Source organism: Pseudophryne corroboree, chromosome 5, assembly GCF_028390025.1.
Source record: "Pseudophryne corroboree isolate aPseCor3 chromosome 5, aPseCor3.hap2, whole genome shotgun sequence".
Lineage (NCBI taxonomy): Eukaryota > Metazoa > Chordata > Amphibia > Anura > Myobatrachidae > Pseudophryne > Pseudophryne corroboree.
The window spans coordinates 404739275-404765943 of record NC_086448.1 but is presented as its reverse complement, the minus strand read 5'-3'; the positions used below and the strand labels follow the sequence as shown (position 1 = coordinate 404765943).

The 26669-nt window shown below is 47.3% G+C and overlaps 1 protein-coding gene across 6 annotated transcripts in view; it reads right to left on the bottom strand.

Annotated features, from left to right (window-relative positions):
* The window catches only part of BAG1 (BAG cochaperone 1), a 253268-nt gene that overhangs the window by 78885 nt on the left and 147714 nt on the right, over positions 1-26669 (bottom strand). For all 6 annotated transcript variants that reach the window (XM_063922747.1, XM_063922749.1, XM_063922748.1 and 3 more), the window contains 2 exons: positions 15612-15725; positions 850-957 (listed from right to left, as the gene is read on the bottom strand). In XM_063922747.1, the coding sequence (XP_063778817.1) occupies positions 850-957; positions 15612-15725 (222 nt within the window). The remainder of the gene's footprint in view (positions 1-849; positions 958-15611; positions 15726-26669) is intronic.

The window sequence follows — 26669 nt, the reverse complement described above, 5'->3', positions numbered from 1 at the left end:
TTAAATAATTGCCAACACGTATGTTAAATTGTGGGCACAAAGTACATATATGAGAACGGGATGCAGACACCGACAAGGAAAACAGAATGACTAAATTCCGATCGATCTTCTGCCAGGAGCTGGAGAGGTATGCCGTGGGGAAGAAGGGGGAAGGGGTGGTTAGGCTCAGGCTGCAGGGGGTAGGGTTAGGCTGTGGGGAAGGGTGTTTATGTTTAGGCTGCGGGTGGGGGTGGGGGGTTAAGGTCCAGGCACCCTCTGGGTGGGTTAGGCTGCGGGGGGAGGGTTACAGTTAGGGGGCCATTGGGGAAAGGTAAGTATACCTACCTTTCCCCTGTCAGGTTTGCAAACATCAGGATGCCTTGGCCAGTGTTTTGGCAGCTGGCATCCCAACTGCCAGCATTTTATACCCAACGTATGAGAACAAATATTTCAATACTATTACAGATATGTAAACATTAAACTAATGCAGCGCCAGTACTCCAAACTTTTCTCAGTAGTGGTTATATAACCTATCTGCCAAGTGACATTTTTGGAATATTGTCTGGTTTTGTCCATTAAATCCAAAGGAGTCTATGGGTCCAGGAAGACAGGGAAAACTGCAAGGAGATTAAGGGGGTAGGGTTCTAATCACACACTCTAGCTCGTTATATAGTAGACACAGTATGGAGGTACAGTATATAATAGCATGGAGGGAGTGTAGCAAACTATCCTGCAGTAGTTCTATCTTACAGAGATTAAATGGAAATTATTTAGATTTGAATTGATATACTGGCGCGTACAGCAGCATCATTTGCTAAAAAAGGTATTTCTGTCTTAGACCATCATCACAAAAGAACGCCTTTTGCTCACCACTGAATCAATCTGTTCCAGAATCTTCATAAACTGTTCTACTGTTGCCTTTATTCTTTTGTCAAGTCTACCAAGCGCTTGTTCTTGAAGGTTTTTACTGAGAAATCCCTGTAAAATATTTTTTATATATATTTAGTAAAAATGCATGTAGAATTTCAGTAAGAAATACTCCCAGTATATATTAGTTCATAATTGCTTAAGGCTGATCCCTATAAATAACAGAATCATACAATTATGGATTCAACTTCTAGCCCAACACAGAGATATTAGCTCTGTAAAAAAAAAAAGTAAATTTGTCTTCAGGCAGCTCCAATACCTTGTGCGTGAATGCACATGCAGACAGATATACTGTGCTGTAAGGAAGATCATTGATCCATAATCTACTACTACCCCCCCCCCCCCCACCACCACCACCACCACCACACACAGCTTTCATCGTGTACCTCTACTATCCCCACCCAACTATCTATGTCCTCTGCCTAGTTGTATTAACTAACCATGTTTTCACAATTCTACCATCTCCAGCTACACTGTGTTCTTAACTACCAATATTATAATAATAATAATATTTTACTTACTGGTAAATCTATTTCTCGTAGTCCGTAGTGGATGCTGGGGACTCCATAAGGACCATGGGGAATAGACGGGCTCCGCAGGAGACAGGGCACTTTAAGAAAGAAGTTGGATACTGGTGTGCTCTGGCTCCTCCCTCTATGTCCCTCCTCCAGACATCAGTTAGAGAAATGGTGCCCGAAAGAGCTGACAGTACAAGGAAAGGATTTTGGAATCCAGGGCAAGACTCATACCAGTCACACCAGTCACACCGTATAACTTGTGATAAACTTACCCAGTTAACAGTATGAACAACAACGGAGCATCAGATCAACCCTGATGCAACCATAACATAACCCTTATTTAAGCAATAACTATATACAAGTATTGCAGAAGAAGTCCGCACTTGGGACAGGCGCCCAGCATCCACTACGGACTACGAGAAATAGATTTACCGGTAAGTAAAATCTTATTTTCTCTAACGTCCTAGTGGATGCTGGGGACTCCGTAAGTACCATGGGGATTATATCAAAGCTCCCAAAACGGGCGGGAGAGTGCGGATGACTCTGCAGCACCGAATGAGCAAACACAAGGTCCTCATCAGCCAGGGTATCAAACTTGTAGAACTTTGCAAGAGTGTTTGAACCTGACCAAGTATCAGCTCAGCATAGTTGTAATGCCGAGACCCCTCGGGCAGCCGCCCAAGAAGAGCCCACGTTCCTAGTGGAATGAGCTTTAACTGATTTTGGCAGCGGCAATCCAGCCGCAGAATGAGCCTGCTGAATCGTGTTACAGATCCAGCGAGCAATAGTTTGCTTTGAAGCAGCAGCACCCAGCTTGTTGGATGCATACAGGATAAACAGCGACTCCGTTTTCCTGACTCTAGCCATTCTGGCTACATAAACCTTCAAAGCCCTGACCACATCCAGTAACTCGGAATCCTCCAAGTCAGTAGTAGCCACAGGCACCACAATAGGTTGGTTCATATGAAAAGATGACACCACTTTTGGCAGAAATTATGGACGGGTCCGCAATTCTGCTCTATCCATATGGAAAACCAGATAGGGGCTTTTATGTGACAACTGGAGAATCAAATGGTGGGGGGCGCTAGTAATCGGCTATAAGACACCAAAAATACCAATACTGTTCTATGACCGCAGCTTCCCAAATTGAGGTGCTGATCCTCAACCAAAAATTCATAAAAATAATGAAAAACCACTCAGAGAAGCGCTGTCGTTAAACAGTATTAATAAAATTTATTATTAAAAATATTTAATGCGTGTATATATCACAATACAATACATAAACCAAGTATCCTGTTATTTTGCAGTATGAACCAAACATTGATGACTACAAATCGCAAAAAAATTTAAGATATATTGTAAAAACTCCCTTAGAAATGTAACCTCTTATATTCCGGATAAAGGTACAGCATTTGTGCTTATCAGATGCTCCTTATAATAAGCTCCATGCATGGGCTAATTGATCTCAAAGGCTTATTTGAATATTCCTTTAAATTCAAGAGTCCATCCACAATTAAAATGATACATTTGAGTTGTCTGGCGCTTGATGAAAAGCTTAAATGCTCACACTCTTATCCACCAATGAAGAAAGGCTCTTTAAGGGTAGCTTATATGGACTTGATACCATGTATAACACAATGACTTAAGCTGGAACCACTATTTAGACAGTCTCGTGCAAAGCTTAGAAGTGGAGGAATTGAACGATGTCTCCTTCTTGGTAGTGGGCGCCGGCTGCCCACACCGCTATGCAGCGGCACGGAGGAGGCTGTCAAGTGCAATGAATGAGGACAAGACTCGCAGGATAGTGTTGGAGCGCGGCTTGTCCACCAAAGCCGTTCGCTCGTGGTTACGTAGCGGGAGCCGCCACAGCCCGTTGCTGTGTATCAGGTCTTTAGTGATGTCCAGGATACCGGATAGCGTGTCAGGCGGAATGCTTGACGCGTTTCTCAGCCTCTAAAACTGGGGCTGTTTCATCAGACAAAGCCGCTAATTCTGACCCACGGCTAGCCGAAGCCAAGGCTAATAGCATGACCACCTTCCACGTGAGATATTTTAACTCCCTCCCTCATCTTATCCTCTCCCCCCACAACCTGCCACTTGGACCCCCTCCCCTCCCGTCTTCTCCGCTCCCTCCCCCCCTCTGCATGCTCCCACCTTGCTCACCTCTTTAACCTATCGCTCTCTACTGGCATCTTTCCCTCACCATTCAAACAGGCTCTGGTGTCCCCTATTCTCAAAAAATCCAACCTCGACCCTTCATCACTCACTAGCTACCGCCCCATCTCTCTTCTCCCTTTCGCCTCCAAACTACTTGAACGACTGGTCTACAGCCGTCTCACAAGCTACCTCTCTGACCACTCCATCCTTGATCCACTACAATCTGGCTTTCGCCCACTCCACTCCACCGAGACTGCCCTGGTGAAAGTCACCAGTGACCTGCTTTCGGCCAAATCCAAGGGCCACTTCTCTTTGCTCATCCTTCTGGACCTCTCTGCTGCCTTTGACACCGTGGATCACCCTCTCCTCCTCTGCACACTCCAAAATGTTGGCCTCTCTAGCACCGTCCTTGACTGGTTTACCTCATACCTCACTAACCGCTCCTTCTCTGTGTCTGCCTCTGGAACCACCTCACACCCTTCCATCCTTCCTGTTGGTGTCCCTCAGGGTTCTGTCCTAGGCCCCCTTCTGTTCTCCCTCTACACCTCTTCCCTGGGTGCGCTCATTAACTCCTTTGGCCTTCAATACCACCTCTATGCTGATGACACACAACTCTACCTCTCCTCTCCTGATCTGTCCCCCTCTGTCCTCTCTCAGGTCTCCAGCTGCCTCTCTGCCATCTCCTCCTGGATGTCTGAGCGCTCTCTGAAGCTCAACATGGATAAAACTGAACTTATTATCTTTCCCCCAGCCAGAGCAACACCCCCTACAGACATCTCTATCACTGTTGACAACACTATCATCTCCCCCGTTCCCCAACTCCGCTGCCTGGGCGTCACTCTTGACTCCTCCCTCTCCTTTGCACCCTACATCCAAGCTCTGGCGCAATGCTTGTCGGTTCCAGCTACGCAACATTGCTCGCATCAGGCCATTTCTCTCCCAGAGTGCAACTAAACTAATCATCCACTCACTGGTCATCTCACGACTTGACTACTGCAATGTGCTCCTCACTGGCCTCACTTGCTCCCACATCGCTCCCCTCCAATCTGTCCTCAACTCTGCAGCTAGGCTCATCTTCCTCTCCCGCCGCACCACTTCTGCCACTCCCCTTCAACAAAATCTACACTGGCTCCCATTCCCCTACAGAATCCTCTTCAAACTCCTCACCCTCACATACAAGGCCATCTCTAATGCCACTGCTCCCTACATCTCCAACCTCCTCTCCCTTCATACTCCCTCCCGCTCACTACGGTCGGCTGATGACCGTCGCCTCTCCTCTGCCTTGGTCACTGCTTCCCATGCACGAGTTCAGGATTTTGCCCGTGCTGCACCAATTCATTGGAATGCGCTCCCCCGCTCCATTAGACTCTCCCCGACCTTGCAAAGCTTCAAACGGGCATTGAAAACCCACCTATTCATCAAAGCGTACCCCTCCAATGCATAACCTAGTCCTTAGGTTGCTCCTCCATCCCCCTGCCCCATGCCTTGGACATCTCTGCTTTGCTCGCATACCACCATCAGGCTTACCTGCTTGCACCTCATGTCATCTGTCTGTTGCCCCTCCCCACTAGATTGTTAGCTCTTCAGAGCAGGGCCCTCTTTCCTCTTGTCTAAACCCTCTTCTTGACACATTTCACTCAGCGACCATCTTTACCTGCTTTCTCTCCTGCTGGTAAAGGCTCATCTCTATCTATGGCCGCCAGCCCCAAGTAGTACAATGATTACTCCTTCGCTACTTACATCTAAGCTGTATTATCTTTTGAGAATTGTGTTGCTCTTTGTTACCTGCACTCCATTTTTGTTATTTATTGTTATGCTAAGTTTTGTCTCCCTGTACTGTCCTTTGTACGGCGCTGCGAAACACTTGTGGCGCCCTATAAATAAAATGTAATAATAATAATAATAATAACTCCACCGTTTTAAGTGGTTCAAACCAGTGTGATTTCAGGAAACTTAACACCACGTTAAGATCCCAAGGTGCCACTGGAGGCACAAAAGGAGGCTGAATATGCAGCACTCCCTTTACAAACGTCTGAACTTCTGGTAGAGAAGCCAACTCTTTTTGAAAGAAAATGGATAGGGCAGAAATGTGGACCTTAATAGAGCCCAATTTCAGGCCCAAATTCACTCCCGACTCTAGGAAGTCGAGGAAACGGCCCAGCTGGAATTCCTCTCTAGGAGCATTCCTGGCATCACACCAAGAAACATTTTAGCCATATACGGTGATAATGTTTATCACGTCCTTCCTAGCCTTCATCAGCGTAGGAATGACCTCGTCCGGAATGCCCTTTTCTGCTAGGATCCGGCGTTCAACCGCCATGCCGTCAAACGCAGCCGTGGTAAGTCTTGGAACAGACAGGGCCCCTGTTGTAACAGGTCCTGTATTAGAGGAAGAGGCCACGGGTCCTCTGTGAGCAATTCTTGCAGATCTGGATACCAGGTCCTTCGAGGCCAATCTGGAACAATGAGGATTGTTCTCACTCCTCCTTTTCTTATTACCCTCAGCACCTTGGTATGAGAGGAAGAGGAGGAAATACATAGACCGACTGGAACACCCACTGTGTCACCAGGGCGTCTACCGCTATTGCTTGAGGGTCTCTTGACCTGGCGCAATACCTCTGTAGTTTTTTGTTGAGGCGGGATGCCATCATGTCCACCTGTGGCAGTTCCCACCGATATGATCAGTGTGAAGACTTCCTGATGAAGTCCCCACTCTCCCGGGTGAAGGTCGTGTCTGCTGAGGAAGTCTGCTTCCCAGTTGTCCACTCCCGGGATGAACACTGCTGACAGAGCGCTTACGTGATTCTCCGCCCAGCAAAGAATTCTGGTGGCTTCTACCATCTCCACTTTGCTCCATGTGCCGCCTTGGCGGTTCACATGAGCCACTGCGGTGATGTTGTCTGGCTGAATCAGAACCGGTTGGTTGCGAAGCAAGTGCTCTGCTTGACGTAGGGCGCTGTATACGGCCCTTAGTTCCAGGATGTTGATGTGAAGGCAATTTTCTTGACTTGACCACAGACCTTGGAAATTTCTTCCCTGTGTGACTGCTCCCCACCCTCGGAGGTTAGCGTCCGTGGTCACCAGGACCCAGTCCTGAATTCCGAATCTGCGTCCCTCTAGAAGGTGAGAACTCTGCAGCCACCACAGGAGTGACACCCTGGCCCTGGGGGACAGGGTGATTAACCGATGCATCTGAAGAGGTGATCCGGACCATTTGTCCAGTAAGTCCCATTGGAAGGTCCTCGCATGGAACCTGCCGAAGGGAATGGCCTCGTATGATGCCACCATCCTTCCCAGGACTCGAGTGCAGTGATGCACTGACACCTGTTTTGGCAGTGTCATGAGCTCCTGAGCTCTCTCTATCGGGAGATAAACCCTTTTCTGGTCTGTGTCTAGGATCATGCCTAGGAGAGGCAGATGAGCTGTAGGCACCAACTGCGACTTTGGAATATATAGAATCCAGCCGTGTTGCCGTTACACTTCCAGAGAAAGTGATACGCTGTTCAGCAACTGCTCTCTTGATCTCGCTTTTATGAGGAGATCGTCCAAGTACGGGATAATAGTGACACCTTGCTTCCGCAGGAGCACCATCATTTCCGCCATTACCTTGGTGTAATATTCTCGGGGCCGTGGAGAGGCCAAGCGGCAACGTCTGAAATTGATAATGACAATCTTGTACCGCAATTCTGATAATTGGTGGATAAATGGGGACATGAAGGTATGCATCCTTTATGTCCAGAGACACCATAAAATCTCCCTCTTCAGGCTTGCGATGACCGCTCTTAGCGATTCCATCTTGAACTTGAACCTTTTCAGGTATATGTTCAGGTTTCGGAACTACAACATGGTCAAATAAAATCCCCCTCCTTGTTGAAGGAGGGGAACCTTGACCACCACCTGTTGAATATACAATTTGTGAATTGCAGTTAACACTATTTCCCTCTCGTGGGGGGAAGCCGGCAGGGCCGTCGGTGAGGGGGTATCTCCTCAAAGTCCAGCTTGTATCCCTGAGACACAATATCTATTGCCTAGGGATCCAACAGGGAGTGAACCCACTTGTGGCTGAACTTACGCAGGCGTGCCCCCACCAGGCCTAGCTCCGCCTGTGGAGCCCCAGCAACATGCGGTGGATTTTGTAGAGGCCGAGGAAGACTTCTGTTCCTGGGAACTAGCTGTGTTGTGCAGCTTCTTTCCTCTGCCCCTGCCTCTGGCAAGAAAGGACGCACCTCGGACTTTCTTGTTTCTTTGTGTTCGAAAGGCTGCATTTGATAATGTCGTGCTTTCCTAGGCTGTGCAGGAATATAAGGCAAAATATCAGAATTACCAGCTATAGCTGTGGAGACCAGGTCCGAGAACCCTTCTCCACGCAATCCTCAGCCTTCCATATGCCTCTTAAGTCGGCATCATCTGTCCATTGCATATTCTACAGGACACGTCAAGCAGAAATCGACATAGCTTTGACTCTAGAACCCAGAACCCAGTAGACTAATGTCTTTTTGGGCATGTTTTATATATATATATATATATATATATATATATATATATATATATATATCTCTATATCTCTTAAGACAGCATCTTTAATATATATATCTCTATATATACATATACATACTAGGGTCTCAAACTCTGCTGATAAGGTACCTGTCCACGCTTCTACAGCGCTATAAACCCATGCCGACACAATCGCCGGTCTGAGTAGTGTACCAGAATGTGCACGCTATCTGCAGGATCCCTGAGGATAGCTGTTACGTCAGGGCTACCTTTTGGGCCAAGTGACTCCCTAGGGGAAGATTCCCATCGTATCCTGGCCCTAGTAGGGAAAGGATACTCCCTGAGAATTCTTTGTGGGAAACTGCAGTCTCTTGTCTGGAGATTCCCGCTCTTTTTCATCATGAGAGGAGGGACATTTACCTCAGCTTTCTTCCCCTTAAACATGTGTACCCTTATGTCAGGGACAGATGAGTCATCAGTGATATGCAAATCATCTTTTATTACAATAATCATATATTGAATACTTTTCTGCCATTTTGGCTGTAACTTTGCATTATCATAGTCGACACTGGAGTCAGACATCAGTGTCTATTATTTTGGATAGTGATCATTGAGAGACTCTGAAGGTCTCTGCGACATAGGGACAGACATGGGTAGATTCCCTGTCTGTTCTCTAATCTTTTGTGCAATAAATTCACCTTAGCACTTAATTACACATATCCAAACAGGTGTGTTGTCGACGGAGACACCCTCACACACATTTGCTCCATCTCCTCCTTAGGGGAGCCTTTCACCTCAGACATGTCGACACACACGTACCGACACCACACACTCAGGGAATGCTCATCTGAAGACAATTCCCCCATAAGGCCCTTTTGGAGAGACAGAGAGAGAGTATGCCAGCACACACCCCAGCGCTATTAACCCAGGAATAACACAGTAACTTAATGTTAACCCAGTAGCTGCTGTTTATATTGATTTTTGCGCCTAATTATGTGCCCCCCCTCTCTTTTTACCCTCTTCTACCGTGTAACTGCAGGGGAGAGGCTGGGGAGCTTCCTCTCAGCGGTGCAGTGGAGAAAAAACATGGCACTGGGGAGTGCTGAGGAAGAAGCCCCGCCCCCTCGACGGCGGGCTTCTGTCACGCTTTAATGTACAATCTTTGGCGGGGGCTCATTTATATATACAGTGCCCAACTGTATATATGCCAACTTTTGCCAAAGAGGTCTCTAATTGCTGCCCAGGGCGCCCCCCCCCCCTGCGCCCTGCACCCTACAGTGACCGGAGTATGTGGGTTTAGTGTGGGAGCACTGCAGCTGTGCGCTACCTCAGTTTGAAGACTGGAGTCTTCTGCCACCAATTTTGAAGTCTTCTTGCTTCTTTATCAGGAGATCGTCCAAGTACGGGATAATAGTGACTCCTGTTTGCGAATGAGAACCATCATTTCCGCCATCACCTTGGTGAAAATCCTCGGAGCCGTGGATAGACCAAACAGCAACACCTGAAATTGGTAATGACAATCCTGAATCGCAAATCTCAGGTAAGCCTGATGCGGAGGATAAAAGGGAACATGTGAATAGGCATCCTTTATGTCCACTGAAACCATGAAATCTCCTTCCTCCAGACTGGAGATCACTGCCCTGAGAGATTTCATTCTGAATTCAAACTTCTTCAGGTACAAATTTAGGGATTCCAGGTTTAGGATTGGTCTGACTGAGCCATCCGGCTTCTGGACCACGAAAAAGCTTGCATAAAAGCCTTCTCCCTGACGTGACGGGGGAACCACGATAATGACTTGATTTTGACACAACATTTGTATAGCCTCACTTACTACCTCCCTGTCCGAAGGAGAAACTGGTATGGCAGATTTGAAAAATCGGCGAGGGGGAACGTCTTGAAACTCCAGTTCGTACCCTTGGAACAGTATATGTAAAACTCCCGGGTCTAGGCCCGAACGAATCAAGAACTGACTGAAGAGTTTTAGACGTGCCCCCACCACCGGTGCGAACTCCCGCAAGAGAGCCCCTGTGTCATGCGGTGGATTTGGCTGAAGCAGGGGAAGACTTCTGCTCCTGCAAACTCGACAAGGTTGTTGATCCTTTACCTCTTCCCCTCCCTCTACTAGCAAGGGCGGAAGAGCCTCGCCCGCTTCTGTATTTATTGGCCCGAAAGGACTGCGTTTGATAGTGGTGCGTTTTCTTTTGTTGCTGAGGAACATAAGGCAAGAAATATGACTTACCCGCGGTAGCCGTAGATACCAAACATCGAGGCCATCCCCAAACAAGACACCGTCTTTATATGGGAGAGACTCCATATTTTTCTTTGAGTCTGCCTCAGCATTCCATTGGCGAATCCACAATGCTCGCCTATCCGAGACCGCCATGGCATTGGCTTTTGATCCCAAAAGGCCAACATCTCTCGCAGTTTCCTTTAGGTATGCTGCAGCGTCCTTGATATAACCCAGCGACAAGAGGATGCTATCCCTATCCAGTGTATCTATGCCAGATTACAAGTTATCTGCCCACTTTTCAATAGCACTACTCACCCACGCAGATGCAATGGCAGGTCTGAGCAGCATACGTGTGGTTGCATAAATGGATTTTAACGTAGTTTCTTGCTTACGATCTGCTGGGTCCTTAAGGGCCGCCATGCCCGATGCTGGGAGAGCCATCCTTTAAGACAAACGTGACAGGGCCTTGTCCAAAATGGGGGGGTGACTCCCACTTCTCCCTATCCTCAGAGGGAAACGGATAAGTCACTGGAATCCTTTTAGGGATTTTAAACTTTCCCAGACTTTTTCAAATAGAGCGTTCATGAGAGGGAGGAACGTCACCTCCGGTTTCTATTCTTTATACATACAGACCCGTTTATCAGGAACAACAGGGTCCTCAGTGATATGCCATACATCTTTTATAACCACAATCATGTACTGAATGCTCTTAGTCATTTTCAGATCTAATCTGGAATCACTATAGTCCACACTGGAATCAGTGTTCGTGTCGGTATCAGTGTTAACCGACTGGGCAAACTAACGTTTTTGTGATTACAGTAAGATTTGTATCTAGCGCCCTGCTTATTTGGATATATGTTGTGGCAGCAAAATTGTAATGGAGGTAAAACCCAAAACCTCTAGAAGTATACAACATAAGGATATACAATTGCGCCCGAGTCAAACAGATATGATGTATGCACCCAAAAAATATATAATTGAACGATAACTGTATAAATATATGATGTTATAGATACAGTAATATTTAATGCATTGTAAAATTCTAAATACTTCTTAAAATGATGATCTGCACACTATGGCCCTCATTCCGAGTTGTTCGCTCGCAAGCTGCTTTTAGCAGCTTTGCACACGCTAAGCCGCCGCCTACTGGGAGTAAATCTTAGCTTATCAAAATTGCGAACGAAAGATTAGCAAAATTGCGAATAGACACTTCGTAGCAGTTTCTGAGTAGCTCCACACTTACTCGGCATCTGCGATCAGTTCAGTGCTTGTCGTTCCTGGTTTGACGTCACAAACACACCCAGCGTTCGCCCAGACACTCCTCCGTTTCTTCAGCCACTCCCACGTTTTTATCAGAAACGGTAGCGTTTTTTCGCACACACCCATAAAACGGCCTGTTTCCGCCCAGAAACACCCACTTCCTGTCAATCACATTACGATCACCAGAACGAAGAAAAAAACCTCGTAATGCCGTGAGTAAAATACCTAACTGCATAGCAAATTTACTTGGCGCAGTCGCACTGCGGACATTGCGCATGCGCATTAGCGACTTATCGCTCCATTGCGAAAAAAAAAATACAGAGCGAACAACTCGAAATGAGCCCCTTTATTCTTTTAAGAATTAAAACGTGTTTTTAATCAAAGAACGGTATATTAAATCCACGTGATGCATGCATATGAAAATAGAATGAAAAATAATGAAGAAAAAAAGGGGGGGGGGGGGTTTAGGGGAAGAGAAGAATGGTATTTACGCAGTGTTTAAAAGTAAAAACAATAACAGAACTGTTACTGCCTGGTGGGTTGAAAATGAAACACACTGCGGTGACTTGTTTGTGGTACACTCAGCGGTGGCGTCCCACCTCTGTAGTGATAGATGTCCTTCTTAGCTGTCTATATGTCCAGAGCCGATAAATTTGTAAGTACAAATGTCCTGTGGAGGTTCCAGAAATGTGTATGGGGTACCCCTTGTGGACCGCTGGCAGTGTGGGATCTGACTGGGGCTGGTACTAGGGTAATGAGGACTCCGGATGCACCGTCTTCCCTTGTGTCCTGATCAGCCGCGGTGTCGCTTTGACAAGCGCACCGTGGTTCTCAGGGCAGCTGGGACGCGGTCACTGTCTTGGAGAGAGAGAAGGGAAAATGCTTCTAGCCCTGTTGGGCTGTCCGCTTTTCCTTCTCCTCTCCCACGGGGTCCCTTACCTTGTTTCCTCAGCTCCGTCTGTCCTCTTCTTGCCAGCAGCCGGTTCCGCTTCTCCTCGTTGGTGACCTCCCTTGCTTCCGGGTCGGTCCGGGCACGTGACCACAGCGATTTCTCGATCAATGGCCTGTCCCCTTGTTCGTCCTCTGTTTCTTTCTTTCTCCACGGCTCATCGGTTGCAGCAGTCGGTCTTCCGGTTTCCTGCCTGTCGGAATTCATACCCAACCCGTATAGGGCATGTAAAATCCTGCTGTAGCAGATTGTCTTTTTTATTGATTTTGTTGATACTTTATATAATCTGCTACAGCGGGATTTTACATCCCCTATACGGGTTGGGTATGAATTCAGGCAGGCAGGAAACCGGAAGACCAACTGCTGCATACCGGTGAGCCGTGGAGAAAGAAAGAAACAGAGGACGAATGAGGGGACAGACCATTGATCGAGAAATCGCTGCGGTCACGTGACCGGACCGACCCGGAAGCAAGGGAGATCACCAACGAGGAGAAGCGGAACCGGCTGCTGGCAAGAAGAGGACAGATGGAACTGAAGAAACAAGGTAAGGGACCCCGTAGGAGAGGAGAAGGCAAAGCGGACAGCCTAACAGGGCTAGAAGCATTTTCCCTTCTCTCTCTCCAAGACGGTGACCGCGTCCCAGCTGCCCTGAGAACCACGGTGCGCTTGTCAAAGCGACACCGCAGCTGATCAGGACACAAGGGAAGACGGTGCATTCGGAGTCCTCATTACCCTAGTACCAGCCCCAGTCAGATCCCACACTGCCAGCGGTCCACAAGGGGTACCCCATACATATTTCTGGAACCTCCACAGGACATTTGTACTTACAAATGTATCGGCTCTGGACATATAGACAGCTAAGAAGGACATCTATCACTACAGAGGTGGGATGTCACCGCTGAGTGTACCACAAATAAGTCACAGCAGTGTGTTTCATTTTCAACCCACCAGGCAGTAACAGTGCTGTTATTGTTTTTCCTTTTAACACTGCGTAAATCCCATTCGTCTCTTCCCCTAACCCCCCACCCCTTTTTTCTTCATTATTTTTCATTCTATTTTCATATGCATGCATCACGTGGATTTAATACACCGTTCTTTGATTAAAAACACGTTTTAATTCTTAAAAGAATATAGTGTGCAGATCATCATTTCAAGAAGTATTTAGAATTTTACAGCGCATTAAATATTACTGTATCTATAACATCATATATTTATACAGTTATCGTTCAATTATATATTTTTTGGGTGCATACATCATATCTGTTTGACTCAGGCGCAATTGTATATCCTGATGTTGAACGTTTTTGTGACCCCGAGGGGTCCTGGACTTGCGATAACACATCCTCCTTACTGATACGAGACCTATTCGCATTCAAGACATTCACCCAGTCAGGAGTCGGCGGTGCCGACAGGGTCTCACCCACATATATCTGTGTCCCAAATACAGTCTCCTCCTGGGAAGAGCACTCAGCCTCAGACATGTCGACACACGTGTACCAAACACTCACAGACACGCCGGGGCTTATAAGGGGACAGACCCACAGTAAAGTCTGTTAGAGGGACACAGAGAGGATTTGCCAGCTCACAACTCAGCGCCAACAACAACAACAACAACCACCCTGAAAACACTAAATAATGCCTCAGAAGTTGTAGCGCTTTTCTGCCAATATATTGCACCAAAAACTACTGTGCCCCCCCGTTTTGCACCCTGATAGTTGTCAGATAGTGGAAGGGAGGACCAGCGTCTCTGCAGCCTTGTGAGAGGAAATGGCGCCGAGCAGTGAGGTAAGGGAGTGAGGAAGCAGTCCGTAATGGCGCGCTTCTGTCCGCTCCTAAATAAATAAATAATTATACAGGCGGGGGTTCGGACAGTGCCTAGGCACTAATATCCTCTCTTGCTAGGTCACATTGAGGATTTTATGCTGCCCAGGGCACGGGCACCCCCCCATCCCCCCGCAGTGCCTGTGATTTGTGTGGGAGTATGGCGCGTAGCGTCTCCTCCGCCGCACGGTACCTCATAAAGCCGTCACTGAATAGAAGTCTTCTTTCTTCTGCTACTCACCTGTCTTCTGACTTCCGGCTCTGTAAGGGGGTGACAGCAGGCTGCAAGAGTGAGCATCTAGGCGTACCCAGCAATCATCACCCTCAGGAGCTAATGGTGTCCTGTCAGCCAGAAGCAGAGCCTTTGAACTCACTAGAAGTAGGTCATACCTCTCTCCCCTAAGTCCCACGAAGCAGGGAGACTGTTGCCAGCAGCCTCCCTGAAAATAAAAAACCTAACATAAGTCTTTTCAGAGAAACTCAGTAGAGCTCCCCTGTAGGGCATTCAGTCTCACTGGGCACAATTCTAAAACTGGAGTCTGGAGGAGGGGCATAGAGGGAGGAGCCAGTTCACACCCTTTCAAAGTCTTAAAGTGCCCATGTCTCCTGTTGATCCCGTCTATACCCCATGGTTCTAATTGTGACCCCAGCATCCTGTAGGACGTATGAGAAAATAACATACTAATTGATATAGATACAGGTTTAGGAGGAGGGAATATGGCAAAAAATATTAATATAAAATATGCATGTATATGTTGTAATGGTGTTGGTACTCTGGAAATTAGATTGGCTTGCAACGTTGAATGTCTGGCACCCAAAGAGGAAAACCTTGAGTACCCCTACTATAAAAGAATGGAGGTATATTTACAAAAAAGCGGGTTTGTAGAGTGTAGATGTTGCCCATAGCAACAAATCAGATTCTACTTATAATTTATCTAGTACCTTCTAGAAGATACTAGCTAGAATCTAATTGGTTGATATGGGCAACATATCCTCTTCATAAACCCGCAATTTAGTTAATATACCCCCAGGTCTCTATGCAGTCAAGCTGAATTTCAAAAATAGCTTTGTAGAATGTTAACCACTGAATAATAATAATAATAATAATAATAATAATAATAATAATAAAATTAGAAACTTACTTTTTCTCTCAAGTGATAAAGTAACATTATATATCACCACACAGGAAATATTTTACAAGTCTCTTGTAATTCACACAATCCGTGTTCTACACAGTACAAACAAAACCGAAATTATGTTAATATTGGAAATTAACCTTCTGGATTCCTAACAGCTCCTTAGTAACATCTTCAAGTTTACTTGCGGTTTGTTCCACAGATTTTTCCAAATTGTTCAGTTTCTTTAATACAGACTCTTCTTCTGGACAGTTCTGTAAAAACACAGCAAATAAATGTGTGCATGTGTACATATGTACAGTGTATATACACTGAAGTGGCAAAAACTATGAAATAGGTGCCTAGTATTGTGTAGGACCCCCTCTAGACTGGCGAAGTGCAGAAGCTCGAAGGCATTGATCCCACATGTAAATGGAAGACCTCTTTACAAATGTTAACCCATGCTGTCTGGATGGCTTCCCACAGCTGATCATTTTAGGTGCAGGATCTTGGGGCATGGATATGGATAAAACCAAATGTGGGCATATTTATTTTTTGTTTCTAAAAAAAAAACATATTGGCAAGTGATATCATGGCAGCTTTCATTTAAGGCTATAAAAGGCTTAGTGCCTAATTCAGACCTGATCGCAAAAGCAAAATCTTTCTCTAATGGGCAAAACCATGTGCACTGCAGGTGGGGCAGATATAACATGTGCAGAGACAGTTAGATTTGGGTGGGTTATTCTGTTTCTGTGCAGGGTAAATACGGGCTGCTTTATTTTTACACTGCAATTTACATTTCAGTTTGAACATACCTCACCCAAATCTAACTCTCTCTGCACGTTATATCTGCCCCACCTGCACTGCACATGGGCCCTCATTCCGAGTTGTTCGCTCGGTAAGAATCTTCGCATCGCAGCGATTTTCCGCTTAATGCGCATGCGCAATGTTCGCACTGCGACTGCGCCAAGTAAATTTGCTATGCACTTAGTAATTTTACTCACGGCTTTTTAATCGTTCTGGCGATCGTAATGTGATTGACAGGAAATGGGTGTTACTGGGCGGAAACAGGCCGTTTTATGGGCGTGTGGGAAAAAACGCTACCGTTTCCGGAAAAAACGCAGGAGTGGCCGGAGAAACGGAGGAGTGTCTGGGCGAACGCTGGGAGTGTTTGTGACGTCAAACCAGGAACGACAAGCACTGAACTGATCGCAGATGCCGAGTAAGTCTGGAGCTACTCAGAAACTGCTACGAGGTGTGTAATCGCAATATTGCGAATACTTCGTTCGCAATTTTAAGATGCTAAGATTCACTCCCAGTAGGCGGCGGCTTAGCGTGAGCAACTCTGCTAAAATCGCCTTGCGAGCGAACAACTCGGAATGAGGGCCATGGTTTTGATCATTAGAGAAAAATGTTGCTGTTGCGATCAGGTCTGAATTAGGCCCCTAGTTGGGTGTGGCTCACAAGTCAGCCCTGTATTGATTTAACTCATTTAACTGCAATGTGCTGAGCATGCAGTATATGCTTTGTTAACTTTTTTTTCCGAGGTCCATGGGATCCACAGGGTTAACCTTGAGTATGATCTGGTGGAGACCAGGACTGGCACTGAACAATAAAGCTTTCTGAGGCTCCCAGGATGCAGTGGGCTCCTTTGCTTTCATACCCCACCCCCATGCTCAGGCACATTAGTTTTAGTTAACAAGCACAAAGCAGGAGCTAAAGAATGGAGAGAAGAAAGTATGGTACACACAGAAAATTATACTCTCATAGAGAAAGGAAGGGAACTGGTGACAGTAAGGCAACCCATTGAAGCGTGGTGCGTCAGGGTGGCCGCCCTGTGGATCCCATGGACCTCTGAAGAAAGAGTTAATGCAGTTAACGCAAGCATCCTGGGAGGCAGAAGTATCAAAGGAATAGAACATTATGAACGTGTTCACTGAGGACCACGTAGCCGCCTTGCATAATTGTTCAAGGGTCACACCACAGCGGGCCGCCCAAGAAGGTCCAACAGACTGAGTAGAATGGGCCTTGATGGTAGCAGGAGCTGGAAGGCCAGCCTGTACATAAGCATGTGCAATCACCATTCTAATCCATCTGGCCAGGGTCTGCTTGTGAGCAGGACAGCCACGTTTGTGAAAACCAAAAAGAACAAAAGAACAAACAGAACCCGACTTCCGGATGGAGGCAGTTCTCTTCACATAGATATGGAGAGCCCGCACCACATCCAAAGATCGCTCTTTGGAAGACAAATCAGGAGAGACAAAGGCCGGAACCACAATCTCCTGATTAAGGTGGAAAGAAGACACTACCTTAGGTAGATACCCGGGATATGTTCTAAGAACCCCCCGGTCACGGTGAAAAATCAGATAGGGGGACCTACAAGATAGGGCACCCAAATCCGACACACGTCTAGCAGAGGCAATAGCCAGCAGAAACAACACCTTAAGAGAAAGCCACTTAAGGTCTGCAGATTCAAGAGGCTCAAACAGAGACCCTTGCAACGCCACCAGAACCACGACAAGTCCCAAGGAACCAAAGGAGGGACGTAAGGAGGTTGAATCCGCAACACACCCTGAGTGAATGTATGAACATCGGGTAAAGTCACAATTTTTCTTTGGAACCAAACCGACAAGGCAGAAATATGAACCTTGATGGAAGCCAGACGAAGGCCCAACTCCAGGCCCTGTTGTAGAAAGGCCAAAAGTTTGGCCATACTAAACTTGTAAGCATCATAATTGTGAGATGTAAGAATTCCAGACCCTATGGTAAATCCGAGCAGAAGCCGGTTTCCGGGCCTTCAACATGGTTTGAATGACCACCTCAGAAAATCCTTTGGCCCTCAAGATGGAAGCTTCAAGAGCCACGTCATCAAAACCAACTGGGCTAAGTCCTGACACACAGGGGCCCTGAACGAGGAGATCTGGACGCTGCGGAAGTAGAAGGGGACACTATCGAGAGACCCTGAAGGTCTGAGAACCAATGCCATCTGGGCCACGCGGGAGCGATCAGAAGTAGGATTCCTCCTTCTTGCTTGAACTTCCTTATTACTCTGGGCAGGAGTGACACCGGAGGGAACACGTATGGCAGTTGAAAGTTCCATTGAGTTGCCAGTGCGTCCACGAACGCTGCTTGAGGATCTCTTGTCCTTGCTCCGAAGACCGGAACCGTGTGATTGTGTCGAGACGCCATCAGGTCCACATCTGGAAGGCCCCACTTGTCCACTAGGAGTTGAAACACTTCTGGATGGAGGCTCCCCTCATTGGCGTGTACGTCCTGACGACTGAGGAAGTCCGCTTCCCAATTCAGGACCCCCGGAATGAACACTGCCAATGTGGCTGGCAGATGGCGCTATGCCCACTGAAGAATTCTTGATACTTCCCTCATTGCCATGCGGCTTTGAGTGCCGCCTTGATGATTTATGTATGCCACCGTGGTGGCACTGTCCTATTTTACTTGAACAGGTCTGTTCTGTATTACATGCTGGGCCAGTGTCAACGCATTCAACACTGCCCGCAATTCCAGAATGTTTATCGGGAGGAGAGACACCTCTCATTGGTCCCCCGACCCTGAAGGGAGTGTCGCTTCAACACCGCGTCCCAATCTCTCAGACTGGCATCTGTCGTCAGAAGGACCCAGTTGGAGATCCAGAAGGGACGACACCTGCTCAATCGTTGGTCCTGAAGACACCAGCTCAGTGACAGGCGGACCTCCGGAGACAAGGAGATAATTTGAGACCTGATCCGGTGAGGCAGGCCGTCCCACTTGGCAAGAATCAGCTCTTGCAGAGGGCAGGAATGGAATTGAGCGAACTCCACCATGTCGAAAGCTGACACCATGAGACCTAGAACTTGTATCGCTGAATGTATCAACAATTGCGGACGAAATAGGAAGCATTGAATCCTGTCCTGAAGCTTCAGGACTTTCTCCTTAGACAAGAACAACCGCTGGTTGTGAGTGTCCAACAACGCCCCCAGGTGCACCATGCTCTGTGCAGGGACCAGGGAAGATTTCTTCCAGTTGATGAGCCACCCGTGGACTTGCATAAACTGGATATAGTCAGATCCAGATGGCTCAGGAGAATGTCTGGGAAATTTGCCAGGATCAACAAGTAGTCCAAATACAGTAGGATCCTGACCCCTGACGGCGGAGTACAGCCGTCATTGCCGCCATGACCTTGGTGAAAACTCGCGAAGCCATGGTCAAACCAAAAGATAATGCCCAAAATTGGTAATGGAGGTTGTCAACCACAAACCTCAGGTATTGCTGATGCGACATTGCAATGGGAATATGCAGGTAAGCATCCTGTATGTCCAGGGAGACCATATAATCTCCAGGCTCTGAGGCCAGAACAATAGAGTGAAGAGTTTCCATACGAAACTTGGAGACCTTCACAAACTTGTTCAAGGACTTGAGGTTGAGAATGGACCGGAAGGATCCATTTGGTTTCGAGAAAAGAAACAGCGGTGACTAGTACCCATTGCCTCTCTGAGCCAGAGGCACCTTTACTACCACTCCTGTGTCCAGAAGGGACTGTACCACCGAATGAAGAGTCTTTGCCTTCACCTGATCCGAAGGGATGTCTGTCAGGCAAAATCGATGAGGGGTACGATGCTTGAAGGATACGTAACCTCGAGTGACAACTTCCCGTACCCAGGCATCTGAAGTGGTCTTTAACCATTCCTGGGTAAACCTTAGAAGTCGGCCACCCACCCTGGGATCCCCCAGAGGGAGGCCCGCCCCGTCATGCAGCAGGCTTGTCAGTTCTGGAAGCAGGCTGACGTGCAGCCCAGGCTCTTTTGGGCTTGGGCTTAGTGGGCTTGGAAGTGCGCGCCTGTTATGGGTACGCCTGACCCTTTGCTTTCTCTGAAGGACGAAAGGAGCTAAAGGAAGTAATCTTAGCCTTCGGCACCGAAGGAGAAGTACTAGGAAGACAAGCTGTTTTAGCAGAAGCTAAGTCAGCCACTATCTTGTTGAGGTCTTCTCCAAAAAGAATGTCTCCCTTAAAAGGGAGCACCTCCAGGGTTTTCTAGATCCACAGACCAGGACCGCAACCAGAGAATCCGGCGAGCCAAAATGGACATAGTAGAAGCCTTGGTTGCCAGAATACGTGCATCAGAAGTCGCCTCCCTAATGTAATGAGAAGCTGTGACAATATACGATAGACATTGTCTAGCATGATCAGAAATGTTGGAAGGCAACTCAGCTTCCAACTCCTGAGCCCACGCTTCAATAGACTATACAGCCCATGTCGCTGCAATGGTGGGCCAATGCGCAGCACCTGCTAGGGTGTAGATCTCCTTTAAACAACCCTCCACATGCTTATCCGTCGGTTCTTTCAGATACGCGACGGTAGTTACAGGCAGAGCTGAGGAAACCACCAGCCGCACCACTTGCAAATCCACTGGCGGGGGTGTCTCCCAATTTTTACTTAGCTCCGCCGTGAGGGGATAGCGAGCCAGCATCTTCTTGTAAGGCGTGAATTTATTTCCTAGATTTTCCCAGGATTCCTGACGTATTTCAACTAAATGGTCAGAGTGAGGTAAAACTTGTTTAAACCTGTCCGGTTTCCTAGGGGCAGCATCAGGCTCTGGGTCATCAGTAATTTGAAGAATCAGCCTGATGGCCTCCAACAAGTCAGGAACATCCACCTGTGAAACAGATTCCCCATCAGAAGTATCAGGATCAGTGTATGAGGGGTCAGTATATATGTCATCAGACGAGGTGTCTGGGACGTTGGTGGATTGTGAAGAAGTAATGGCCCACTTAGAGAACCCCTTGGTCTTAGGCGGGCGAGGGTTAGATTTCTGTTTAGTCAGTGATTGGTTCAATTGCTGTAACTGATTGGACAGTTGATCTGCCCATGGCGGGTTAACCGCAGGGACCATAAGTGGTTGCACCAGTACAGGACACATAGGGGTCACAAGTCTAGTTTCCAGTGTATTCAGTAACGTGGAGAAAGTAGCCCAAGGTGGGTCATTTTGAAACCCTATTGTCACAGTCCCACTGGGAGGAAGGGAACCCCCAGAACCAGAACCCTCTGCTGCTATGTTTTCCTCAAATGTGTCTGCAGTGTCACCAACACGCAATGTGGGATCAGCCCCAACACCGTTGCCTCTTGCAGCCAACATATCTGAAAGCTCAATTTAAGGCAACACAGTACAATATCAGCAGCACAATACCTGACAAGAACTCCCTTGTTCAGTGTATTATCACAAACAGGGAATGCAAGAGGTATATGGTGACTAAAAATCACAAAGAAAGACACACAGTAAGTATATCCTGTGTACACCTATATTAAATAATACATCTGACGCACTTAGCCCCCTCAGGTTACAGAATATAGGTATAGCAATCTGAGTGAGATACACGAAATGGAAGCCACACAGCAGCTATATGCACACACACATAGTCACATTGTACAATGCAGAAATTATGACATGCAATAAAACTGCACTGGACTGGCCATACAGAGTAATATTAAGTATAGCTATATATTCAATAGATATAACAATGCACATTAAAGACTGGATGTATATCACAGGGTACTTGCACTACATAACCCTGACTAAATGCACTCTTTCTTAACTAACACTGTCAGCAGACATGTAGAATACTTAAGTGTCCTGTAAAATGCACAGCACTGATATGCAGGTGGCTTCGCAGAGGAGGATTTGCCCAAATAGTCCAAGGATCAGTGTAGCTTGTCCTAATGGCGGCCAAACACTGACAGGGAGTGAGGGAGAGAGAGAGGTATGCAGCTCCAGGGCGGGAACATTTACTGTAAATGGCGCCCTGGGGCTGGGGGAGGGGCTACAGGTCAGAGCCTTATCCCTTTGCTGGACTTCACCACCGGGTACTGTGGGCCTGATTGAAACAGGTTTTTGTGTCAAACCGACCTGTGCCCCTGCCCTGGTGGTCTAGTGGGGTCCCTGTACTGCCACAGTGTCCACGCCAGCACGCACGGCCCGCCTCCCACCGGCCAGCCGGATCGCGATTTCCATCAGGTCCCGCCTGGAGGATTCACTTACCTCCTCCCTGAGTGCGGCCACGCGATCCAGTAGAGCAGCGGTGGTGTGTGTGACTTACAGAGGAAAACCGGAACCTCCGCTGTAAGTACCCGGCAACCAGGGCGCGGGAGTATACAGCGAAGCTGGGGGAGGTGATGGAGCTGCAGCAGGAAATGTCTGACTGACATCTAACACTCACAGCTGCTGCAGCCCTTGAAGTCATAATTTTTCACTTTAAAAAGCTCTTCTCAGGGCTGCTGGAGCAGCCCCCTGTTGTATGCCTGCACTGCATGGCACCAACTACAAAACTGAGCTCCATTGCACGGAGGTGGGGTTATAGTGGAGGCGGTGCTATGCATTCTGGGAAGAAGGTCAAAGCTTTTAGCCTGTGTGTGCCTCGGATCAAGATCCTACTCTACACCCCAATGTCATTCCCTGTGGAGCCCAGTGTTCCCCGCAGCAGAAATACGAATGAGACTGCAGGAAGCTGGGGCTAATTGGTTCTGGATTGGGAAACTGCAGCAAATGAAGTCACTGAAAGATACGGGGCCGAAGTTGGATAACTGTGAAGAATGTACGTAAGTTGATATAAGGACGAGACTGAAGAATTGTGAAGTCGAGTTGTAGAATGATGCAGAGGCAAGGCTCAAGAACTGTGAAAACTGTGATAATGTCTATATTATCTTAAAACACAAAGCTGCACCTTTAAACACACTTTTACCATTGAGCCGCTGCGGCCGCCAGACTGAATACACGTGCTACGTACTCTGTACGCTATTTGCGCACAGAGTCCCGTACCGTGTACGCACTTAGCGTACAAACGCCGCACTGCGGGTACAAAGTACTCGCAGTGCGTTCGCACCCAATTAATACACCTTAAAACCTTATACAGTTATTCAATGCAATGATATGATTACATTTTAAACCTTAAGCAGCAAAGCTCTGCAATGATGTTACACCTTAAACCTTCTGCAGCAAAGCACTGCAATGATGTTACACCTTAAACCTTATGCAGCAAAGCACTGCAATGATGTTGCACCTTAAACCTTATCAATACTTTTAAACCTTATACAGTTAAATACGCTTTAAACCCTTGCAGGAAAGTGAGGACACAACACCGGTTTGTAGTTGAAACCACAGGGTTCTAAGGCCACTGTGGATTATTCCAAAAGGTAAACAGTACAAATTATACACTACAGGCTAACAAGATAAATCTAAACAGAATAATGGCTACAGAGAAGGTACATACGTGAGAATGTTCGCAAGCGCAACCCGGCCGGTCCTCCGCTTATCAGGTAGAAAGCGTTTAGAGTCTTGTGTGTCCAAGCCTGCTGCAAGCTCTCTTTAGTCACTTCATCCAAAACATAACACAATGGATACTGTAATCTCTTTGTTCATTGGACAAAGAGATGTATCTTTTTATTACAGGAGAGGTCATAGGTTGATTTGAAAAGGTGGGCTATGTCTTTCTCAACTGCTCTTGTGGGTGGTCTCCTCTGGATTCCCCCCCACATACATAATATACAGTAAATACAGTTTAAACCTATATTCTGCTTCTGCATCTAACTATCCTCAGGAACATGCAATCTTCCTCAAACCAACACCAGAATGTTTCCCTTAAAATACCCTACAGCTGGATACCAAACACCACCTTGTAACCTTGTTCTGTCCCCTCCTATCCTGTAAAGGTGAATCCCTTTGTTCTGTTACCATTTTAAACAGCTATTTCTTTCTGATGTGGTGCAGGGGGCTATGTGTACAATGTGCACTATTTGGGTTAAATATGTAATGTTCTGATAACCCTCTATGCGCTCACAAACTCCGCCGTAAATACCCATACCACGCGCATGATCGAAGGAGCGATCCTACGCAAATTGCGGATATATGCACGCGCAGCGGGCATGTGTATGGGGTTAGTACATGGTGTATGCATTACAATATTTTTTTACTTTGACAACTGGTTGCGGAATGATATGAAGACGAGGATTGTGAAGACTGGTTGCTGGATGATATGCAGACGTGGATGAAGAACTGTGAAAACAGGATGCTGGATGATATGAAGGCGTGGACGAAGAATTGTGAAAACTGGATACTGGATGATATGTAGACGTGGATGAAGAACTGTGATAACTGGAGCTGGATGATATGAAGACGTGGACGGAGTACTGTGAAACCTGGAGTTGGCAAACCACCACGGGGATCCTGCGGAATCCAAAGGCACCGGCGGGAGACAGACTGCACACAGGAGCGCTGGCGGGCGTTGTGCAAAGAGAGTCGGCAGGGAACTCAGAGAGCCTGACGGGACCAATAACAGGAGATGCACAGAACAAGCTGCAGGAGCACAGAGCTGAGGCACAGAGTAACTACAACAAAGCACTGGCACAGAATGCAAAAATCCCAGCCTACTTATTGGCAACAGGGAATCAGGATTGGCTTTCACTCACCCATCACGCTCATTGGTGCAGCACTTTGGTCTCCAACATGGCCGCCCTCATACTGCAGGCACACAGGGAAGCTGCGGCCACTAGGTCCTCCCTCCTGCCATCAGGAAGCCGTCACATCCGCCTCCGACCGAGCAGCATTCCCCTGCAGCCCAGAGCGCTGCAGAGCCGCAATGAGTGCAGACTGACCCCAGGACCCGCCGCCGCAGCGGTAAGTGCCGCTGCCTGACATACTGCAATATGACAACCAGCGCATTGCCGCCGATGCACGTGCGCAATATAGAATGGGTCGGGTAAATGTGAATGCAACACGTGCTGAATAGGGATCAGGACGAACATTGTGTCATATATTAAAGTCTGTTATGAGGACCAGGGATAAAAGTGATCACTCACCCTTGTGCGAAACGAGGTACAACATGGATATGCAATAAGGAACCTCTCATTAGGTCTGAGATGCAATATTTGTAAATCACCTTTTGTAACATTACAGATGTGTCCTCATACATCTACCCTCCATACACCATGGGGCATATGTAAAAGGGTCCTAGTTTGCTGGAGGTATAGGGTGCAGGTCAGTCTTGAAGGTTTTTTTAAAAAGGCAATCATTTACAGTGCAAAAGCATACCTTGTAAATGATTGCCGCTTTAAAAAAAAAAAGTACGAAATCAGCTGTCATTCTGCACCTCCGGCAAACTAGGACCCTATTAAATATGCCCCCCCATGTGTCACAAGATGTCTGGTGGGAGTGAGCAGACAGGTCTCATGTGAATCTGTTTATGCGGAGTGTCTTTCTCACCCCAAACTGCTTCTAGGAGACTATGCTGATTAATTTGATATATGAAACAGATATACAAGTGTTGCTTATCAAAACATATCAGCACTGCATTCTGGTGCATCCTAGTTGCGTCACATTGCACCGAGAAGGGCTGTTTGCAGCGGCTTGAGCAACAATGTATGAGGACACATCTGTACTTGAGGGGCACAGTTTGCAGAGCCAAGGGACGCTGGCAGCGTCCTTGCAGATTGCGGCCTACCCTCTCTCTACAAGTCGGGGCTGCAAATCAGCTTGGGACCCGCCGCAGACATGCCTGTTCCACCCACAATCTGCAGCTTCACCACTGGTCTCCCTACTTCCCAGAGACAGTACCGACTGACCCGCGATGCCCAGTTCATACAAGCAGACTTGGAGGACAATGAATGTGACGCCCTGCTCCACATCTGACTGGTTTCCCCGCAGAGGCCATGTTGCTAGCTGCCTCTCCAGAAGAGTTTCACACTCACTGCTGGGGGACTCACTGGGCAACAACGATCACTGGCTGGACCATGACCGGTGCACTACTTACCTGCCATAGTAGCTGCTTGAAGGAGACATTACCAGCAGGTTCTCCAGCGACGAGTCAGTGGCTTCATCTTTTCCTAAACACATCCTGTGCTGTCTTCTCGTTCCCTATCCTGTACTGCGGATTCCTGGAAGCTAAGGAAGTGTGTCCCTATAGTTTTAATCTTACTTTGTATAACACTTACTTCCAGGAGAGTATACATACTGGATATCACTTACTGAAAACCCCTATATGTGGTGTATTGGAAAACATTCATCGACCATTATCATTGTTACAAGGTCGTTTTACAACCTGCAGGTTTTCTTACACAGATTAGCGTGTCTGACCAAATATTTATCGGATTATTGGAAGACATAATAACTGCTTTGTGAACATTCCCTATTGTTATTATGGACAAGTTCATGGCCAAACCACCTCGGGATCCAAGAGGC